Source organism: Seriola dumerili, unplaced genomic scaffold (genome assembly GCF_002260705.1).
Source record: "Seriola dumerili isolate Sdu_G_001 unplaced genomic scaffold, Sdu_1.0 BDQW01000105.1, whole genome shotgun sequence".
In the NCBI taxonomy this organism is placed as follows: Eukaryota; Metazoa; Chordata; class Actinopteri; order Carangiformes; family Carangidae; genus Seriola; species Seriola dumerili.
Genome location: NW_019174360.1, coordinates 3889673 through 3897471, shown reverse-complemented (window position 1 = coordinate 3897471; position 7799 = coordinate 3889673). Strand labels below are relative to the sequence as shown.

General features: G+C 38.0%; 1 protein-coding gene across 1 annotated transcript; it reads right to left on the bottom strand.

Annotated features, from left to right (window-relative positions):
• Nucleotides 1-2127: 2127 nt before the first annotated feature.
• Nucleotides 2128-6166, bottom strand: LOC111222750. The gene is made up of 6 exons (XM_022746586.1): nucleotides 5766-6166; nucleotides 5295-5399; nucleotides 4764-4894; nucleotides 4402-4563; nucleotides 3879-4105; nucleotides 2128-2909 (listed from the first exon to the last, which is right to left on the bottom strand). The coding sequence occupies exons 1-6, from the start codon at nucleotides 5830-5832 to the stop codon at nucleotides 2807-2809; spliced, it is 795 nt and encodes a 264-aa protein (XP_022602307.1). The 5' UTR covers nucleotides 5833-6166; the 3' UTR covers nucleotides 2128-2806.
• Between the last annotated feature and the right edge of the window lie 1633 nt (nucleotides 6167-7799).

The window sequence follows — 7799 nt, the reverse complement described above, 5'->3', positions numbered from 1 at the left end:
CAGCTATTTCCAGGTGTCTTCTGAACACTTTAATGTAAATATTCAACAAAAAGACATACAAAAGACAACCAACACCAACCTCTATTATGAATCTGTCCCAGTACTTCTTTTGTTACAGGTACATGCACAACTCCCTCACTTATCTTTGGGGCTATCTGGGAGACAACAAAATGGTAAAATGTTCTTACATTCTTTCCTGGGCTAACCTCTAGTGACAGAATGTATTGGGACTTAACTACTGCTGATTTTGGATAAGGTGAATGGAGAACTGTTTGGGCTGTTGAAAAATAGAGAATTTATTGCTGTATGAATGAACGACAACTATGCAGAGAGGCAAACGAACAGGGAGGCCTGTCTTTGTAGCAGGTAGCCCTCTGATCTGTACAAAAGGCAACCTCGAAAACACGTCCAAAGCACAGGGGAGCTGTAATGCATTTTTTTTTTTTATCTTTGCAGCCATGTCATAAAGGAGGCATTTTAACTTCAATACTACTTCAGTGTGTTTCACACCCCTGTAAAGAGTTGTAGTGCTACAAAATGCTCATCCTTGTATATTTGATTCTCTATTTCTGATTTCGCTATGGGCTAATTGGTAGCCTCTAAACTATCTCAGGAAATCCTACTTTGTCAAATACTTGCTTGGAGGACTACACTCAGGTGAGATCCGGGCGATGCCTTAAGAGAATATCTGAAATAGCCTCGAGTTCTACTGCCGAGCATTTACAGAAGGAACGTTTTACTGTGATTTGGAGATTAGCTGTTTTTTTCTCAAAGAGAAAGATAATTTATTGTGATGGCTTCGACAAACACTCTAGGCTACTTCCCCCAATTTCTCTCATTACTTTCTTCTGTAATGACAGGAAACAAAAAAACAGGGTGAGAAAGAAACAAGAAAGACTTGATGAAAGCCAGCATCAGCATACTGTATGTGGTTCAGTTGTAGCAGTCTGAACCATCATGAGCAAACCAATTTAATCTCCAATTCACAGATTACAAATTAACACTGTACATCTATATAAGTGGGTCGGCTGCATTTACATAAGTACTATAGGCTGCAAAATTAATAGGTTCCACTTTGTGCAATACCATGGAGACAAATAATGGTATTAATCCTGGACACTGCAACATTACGGCCAAATACTAAACCTATAGAATCCCTATATAATAAAGTGATATTACAGCAATTTCTGATTCTGAGATTCAGCAGTGGGACATCTGCTTATCAGCCAATAGCCTCTCACCCTATCAACCTCCCATTCATTATCTTGAAGCCTAAATAGCATTTAAAAATTATTTAATATTCATTTCTACAGAGTACCATGGCAACAGCTGTTTCCCTGGTGGTGTTAACATTGCGCCTCCACTGAAGTCACAAGCCTGCCACCAGAGACTGACCCTGGAATTTGAAAAATGGTGTAGCATGGGCTCCACCTTGTGGTAAAAAATGGTAACTTAAAGAGAAGAGCTCACACACTGCCAGAATGCACAAATGATCAATCAATTGATCAATTAATCCCATCATCTACTGCAATGGTGCATCTTTAAGAGGCAGCGGTCCCCAATCAAGGTGCTCTGTAGACTCCAGTGTACAAGTGCCAACCTACTGATCAATACTGACAGTCGACAAATCAACTGCAGACAAAAGCAAGTGCAAAACTATAGAGTGCATACTGATTACTTACAGGGGTGAAAAAGAAGTATGCCACTTTGTCATTCCTATAGAAAAAACACCAAGTCGTGCCTTAATACCCACTCAAAAAAAAAAAAAAGTCTCTCAAGTCACCTCTGATGAAAATACAGAAAAAGCAGCGTGACACATACATGTGAAGTTGTAGTTTATGACAAACTAACAGGTGTTGACTGGTGACAGATTTAATCTTAAATTATCATTCTGCATCTGTCAAAGAACAGCTATGAAATACCAACTACTTACAAGTATCTGATAATTACAGCACTGCATAATATCCACCTTTGAGAAGACTATCCAGAAGAAAGGACCTCTAAGCTCATATTTGGTGGACTAGATAGAAAAAAGAAAAAGAAAAAACACTGATAATTATGACTGTATACAGAGATCATAAATACAGCGAGGCCAAAACACACAGATGAACAAACTTCTTTGCAATATAAAGTCACAATTTTATTTAAATTATGGGTCTATTTTATCAAATTTTTTCAAGTTTTCAGGACAAACAGCAACAGTGCAATCAGTGACACAGACAACTCACTATAAAGACAGACATAGAAAACATAACTACAGACAAAGATGGCAAAAGCCAGTTTCAAGTATTGTGAATAGTAATAAGGACATATATACACACCCATATAAAGCAACAAGAAAGGCCATTTTATACTTTACATTTCAATGGTCAATACAAAAGTTATTCTATATAAATTTCTAAAAAAAAAATATACAAAAATTTAATCATATTGAACATTTCTCACAACGTGAATGCTTGTCTAAAAAGAAAACCTTTTGTAATAGGGACATTAAGTAATGCAACAAATGTTACACTCCGTATAACATTAACGCTTTCCAGTTGATGTAAAAATGCATTACGATTAAATATGAGGTTACTTCCAACCATTTTGAAGGTGGTCATATTTTCCTTTGTAAACCTGCCTCTTCTGGCACTTATTACATTTGCAGTACACTTTGGAAGAATACTGTAGTGGTTTCACAAACAAACACCAACATGTAAAATGTTTTTTTGGCCCTTTACCACACATAAATCATTCAGGTCATCTATGAATCTATCTACACTTTTCACTTAGGTACAGCCACTTGGTAAGAGTGTTTATCACATTATTTTGTATCCATGGGGGAGTCACCTGCACATCCCATTATCCTCTGCAATTCCTGAATACAAGGCACAATTGACTGGCTGTGCAGCTGAGCCGTCTTCAACCTGGAAAGTGAAACAACAGCAGTTTGTTAGACAGTCTTTCACTAAAAACATTCTTAGTGCTATTGGCCATTTAAGTTTACAACTAAAACACTAGACAGCTGGAAAGACAATGACAACCCTATGAGTATGAAACCATCTATGCTCCATAGCTTATCAAGAGGCTGAGTAATTAGCTACAGCATTAAGCAAATCTGTAGTAGGCAACTTTACTATACCAGCTACTTTAGCCGTAAGCAACCATCATTTTGAGGCTGTACTGAATCATACTTTAGCTGCTAAAATAAAGATGGCTAATAATCATAATACACAAACAGAATTTATGCATCCCAGTGACAGCTTAAGTAAACACCTGGTGACGAAGAAAAACTTCAAGCAAAAGCAAAGAGACCCAACTCCAAGTTCCTCAGGGGGTGGTGTGCCAACCCAGGACTATAAGAGGAGTGAACTTACACTCAACAGGAGAGAGACAGGACTCCAGTAGGACGCCCATGTTGCTTTGCTTAAGATGAATATTTAATAGGAAATTGGTTGCCAACACGTCAGCAAAGAGAGCGCAGTAAACCAATAGTAAATTGACGTATCACAGCTTGAACTGTGAATTTGTTATAAGATCTTTCTGCCCTGTAGTGGTTAAAAGCGCTTAACAGTTTTGAAGCAATGAGTCAGGTAAAACAAAGTTTGCTGTCGCCTCGTATCCCTCAGTAACTTAAATCCAACTATTTTGTTTAAGAATCAGGTTATTGTTCAGAAAGATGTGGGAAACTAGGAGACAAACTATGACCTTTCAAATGCATGAATAAAGCCACAGTCAAAACACACAACACATTTATGACAATCAGAGTGAGGTGTTAATGACCATTTCCTTACGTGGAATATTAACCTAATCTCATGATAATGGATATATAATTAGTGTGCATCACAGTACAGCAATGTGAACTTTTCATATGCCTTTAAAAAAAAAGGTGTTACCTTCTAAGCAGCTCGCGTCCTCTGTTGGGTTCAGGGTGGTGGTGCTGGAGAGCAGTGAGGCTGTGAGCTGCCAGAATGCTATAACACTGTTCTCGGAGAGCATTGTGGTTCGCTGTATCCCACTGTGGCAACTCGCTGGTGTAGCGCCACGCCATCAGTGTGTGCTCCAACACAGCGTCCCACTCTTTGTTCCTGAGAAGAACTTGGCCCCACTCCTGACACGAAACCTGAGGGGGAGGATAAGGTGGTGAAGGATTAGTATGATACAATGAAACACTCGGCTCACAGAGCCACAGAGGGGTAAAAAAAAAAAATCTAACAAAAATTCCCTTTATTAAAATAAAGCTCAATTTAAAAAAAACAGCAGGGGTGTACTTTAAGAGTGAACACTTCCTTTAAAAGTTTAAAAGAAAATGTTACATCACTTTGCTGCAAGTGAGATTTTAACAATGTACATGTCAAATTAACATGTTTGTATAAATTATTATCTTGGAAAGCCTCAAATTTAGATTTTGATACTCACTTTGAATGCCACCAGGTGAGGATATGCCTTTCTGTAGCAGTGAGCATCCCTATTGGAGCCAAACCGTGAGTAGGGTATGGACCTGTAAACATTTGCCTTCTTCAGTTGCAAGTCTTCCTGGAGATACTTCAAGTCTGAGGACAGGATCCTGGGTTCTTGGCTCTACGATACAATGCAACACATCACATTTAAGGTTATATCATATACAGTAAAAGCACCAAGCAGAACAAAACATTTTATTTTACGTGTGGATATAGTATGCACATGTATTTTACTATGTGTACAGAATATCAAGATGATTAATGTTATTATTATTATGTTATCTTCTTAATATGGACTTGTGAAAAGGCCAGCATAAATACCTGTTCAACTAAGATGAGGGATCTGATTAACTGTACAAGCTGCTGTTTGGAGAGTGGGGCATGTTGCTCGTCCATCTTCTCACAGTGCTCCTCAATGCTCCCACTCCACACCCCACCAATGGGCAAGTCCACTGCAAAACACAGGATATCATTAGGACAATAAACAAACCACAGCAAGAGGAAACCAGCTGTCACCGAGAGGGTTGCATTTCTACTAACTAAAGTAGATGAGGCCAGCCATCACTTAGCAAGTACTAGTATTTACCTCAGATATAATCTCATTAGAGGATAGGAGCACAGCAGAACAGCTTTCACTGCTCTGAACATTACATTTTATTTTATTAATGTAACATTAAGCTCTCAGTTTCCTTAACATTGATTGGAAAGAAACCAAAGACCACCAATCTTCACACTCTTTCCAATATCAAACGAAATTTGTTTTTCCAGTTTGTCCCCTATGAAGACAACTCACAAAACCGATCTCACATTAGTTTTGCAGGTATATTGATAAGGGATTAGCTTTGTACTTACATGACTGACCACGCTTCGTGTTTGTAGATGTATTTCTCCCTCTTGGAAGTGGAGATGGAGCCAAGCGAGCACTTAATATTTCTAGGTAGGACCTCCTCATTCGAGCTGTAAAAAATATGTAAATTAACAATTTGCACTCTTTGGGTGATAGTGACGTCATTTGTGTATACAGTTAAGTAATTCGCTACAATGCCTTGTGCCAAAGTGCAAAGGGCGCACTGCATAACCCGACTGTTAAATACAAGTCAATGTAAAATGTCTACCACAACAATTTAGTAACAAGTTGACAGAGTTGTCCACGTTAAAGTTAATGTCAGCAATAATTTATTATTGGCTAACTGGCTCTCGACACCGGGGGCGCGCGCTTGTGATAACATTAGCATGATAGCAAACTGGCGCCCCCGCTACAAAGAACAGAAGTTAAAGCTATTTCCAAAGCCAAAATAGAAAGTTGTCACATTTCAGACTTACCTGCAATTTTTGGTTGCGGTGGAGGTATTTCCACCAAGGCACGTCGTGGCTGGCACACTGCTGCCATTGTGACCAAACTAATCGGTTAAGACACGGAGCTAGGTACCTGCTAGTAGCCAGTGACGCTACTGTTAGCTGAACTTTAAACCCCACAGGGAGCCCAACTATAACTTATCCACTGCAGTAGTTAGCTTGAGCTGGAAAACTCCGCGGTCTGCAGCTCCCTCAATGGCGTCAATGCAGTTTTAGAGCTCTACTGCAAAAAACAAACTTAGCTGAATTTAACTAAACGCTACAAAAACTCCTTGCACTACTAGTGCTGCCTGTCGAAGTGGAGGTAAGAAGAAAACTAACAACTTTTGTCTGCTCCACCGCCAATACAATACTGCTGAGGCGCGCGACAGGAGTTGCCGCGCGGGCGTGGTTTGCTGCATGCGTCGAGCTGATTGGTTAACGTCACGGCATGCGTGAAACAGGCGCCTAATATGCAAATGAGGTGGACCCCACTGTCGTCCTCCCCCACATCTCTTCAGCTGCTTGGGAAGGAGATCACGTGAACATACGCTCTTGCATACATGGACACAATGAGTATGCGCCCATTGTAGTGTTAAAAAGTTTATCAAATTATTTTCCCTCAATTCAGTCACTTGGCATGGACAGAGGATGTTAATTTTTTTTTATATGAGAACATGAAGCATAAACTTCATGAAGTACCACAATACACTTACATTTTGTCGCGTAAGAATCTTGTTGCTGCTAAAACCAAATTTTAAACTTGACTAATGTTAATATTTTTTCATTATACAAACAAAGCCCTGTGTTTGGCAGTGTACTTTTCTTAACAAATTAAACTGTATGAGGTTGAGTCGTTTTAGTAAGAGGGATATTATATTATCATCACATGAACCCGGATTCTTCAGGTGAAGGGCAGTTTCTCTGAGCAATAGTGAAAGAATAAACATGAATAAGTTGGCTATCAGAATACTACAATTATATCAAGTTACCTTCTTTAATATCTTATACAGTCCTGATATGACACAATAAGCCATGAAGAACTTTGAACTACTATCTGCAGCCCTTCAGTTGTCATGGACCCTTGAAACAGATATAAGAACAGTAAAGGCACCTTCAAAACATCAGCATTACTGTCTAACCAAACATCTGGCATCAGATAAACATATGACAAAAGAAAAAATGGTCAAATGCATGCTGCATTCAGTTTGAAAAAGGGATGGTTCAGTCACAAAGTATCATATGTTTTAATATGAACAGACTCATAACCAAGACTGTGTGAAAAAGATCAGAATATGCTTCTGCGACATGCATTATTTGATACAAGAGCTTTGATGTAATAGACAGCAAGCCAGTCTTCTGACACTCGTAATTAAAATTACTGGCCGTTTTATTCTAAGATGAAGTAACACACCAGTGCTTATGCTTTGTGAAGCATTCAAAGAAAAAGACACATTGAAAGGGACATAAAAATATCTGTAAAATGTATTTTAATAGATTGGTGGATTATTGAAAAAAAAACAAAAACAAAACAACAATTTCATTTCTTGTCAAGAGACATAACTGCATCTTGATACATGGTGTGGAATAATTAATCATTCAAGCACAGAACTTATTCCAAAACAGATGATAGTAAAACACAAAAAATAAAAAAAAACAATTAGATATAATTAACAAAGTCATCAATCTGTAATATGTCTTAACATATTCAATGTTTCCTAAATTGTTAATATGATATTATTATAATAATTTTGTATAATTAGTTTTTTGGGGAATAGTTAATATTTACTGCTTATTATTCTTATCTGAAAATAATCTAGGTGATAAAATATGAAGCAGTGATAATGCAGTGCAATTTTAGTGTCCCTGTATTTTCAACAATTTCTAACAATTATTCCTCACGTCTTGCAAAAAACTGCACTGTAACAACAGAGTTGAAATCAGTTCACTTTTACACAGTCATTCAGAAATTTAGCATTTATATTTAGCATGTGAATAACATAGCTACAGTAGCAACAGTTT

Excerpts from the sequence above, each read along its gene's own strand:
- LOC111222750 (XM_022746586.1), bottom strand. The coding sequence starts at position 5,832 with ATGGCAGCAGTGTGCCAGCCACGACGTGCCTTGGTGGAAATACCTCCA. Across the intron at positions 5,400-5,765 it reads ACCGCAACCAAAAATTGCAG|CTCGAATGAGGAGGTCCTAC; the intron begins GTAAGTCTGAAA and ends TATTTTTTACAG. Across the intron at positions 2,910-3,878 it reads GGACGCGAGCTGCTTAGAAG|GTTGAAGACGGCTCAGCTGC; the intron begins GTAACACCTTTT and ends TTCACTTTCCAG.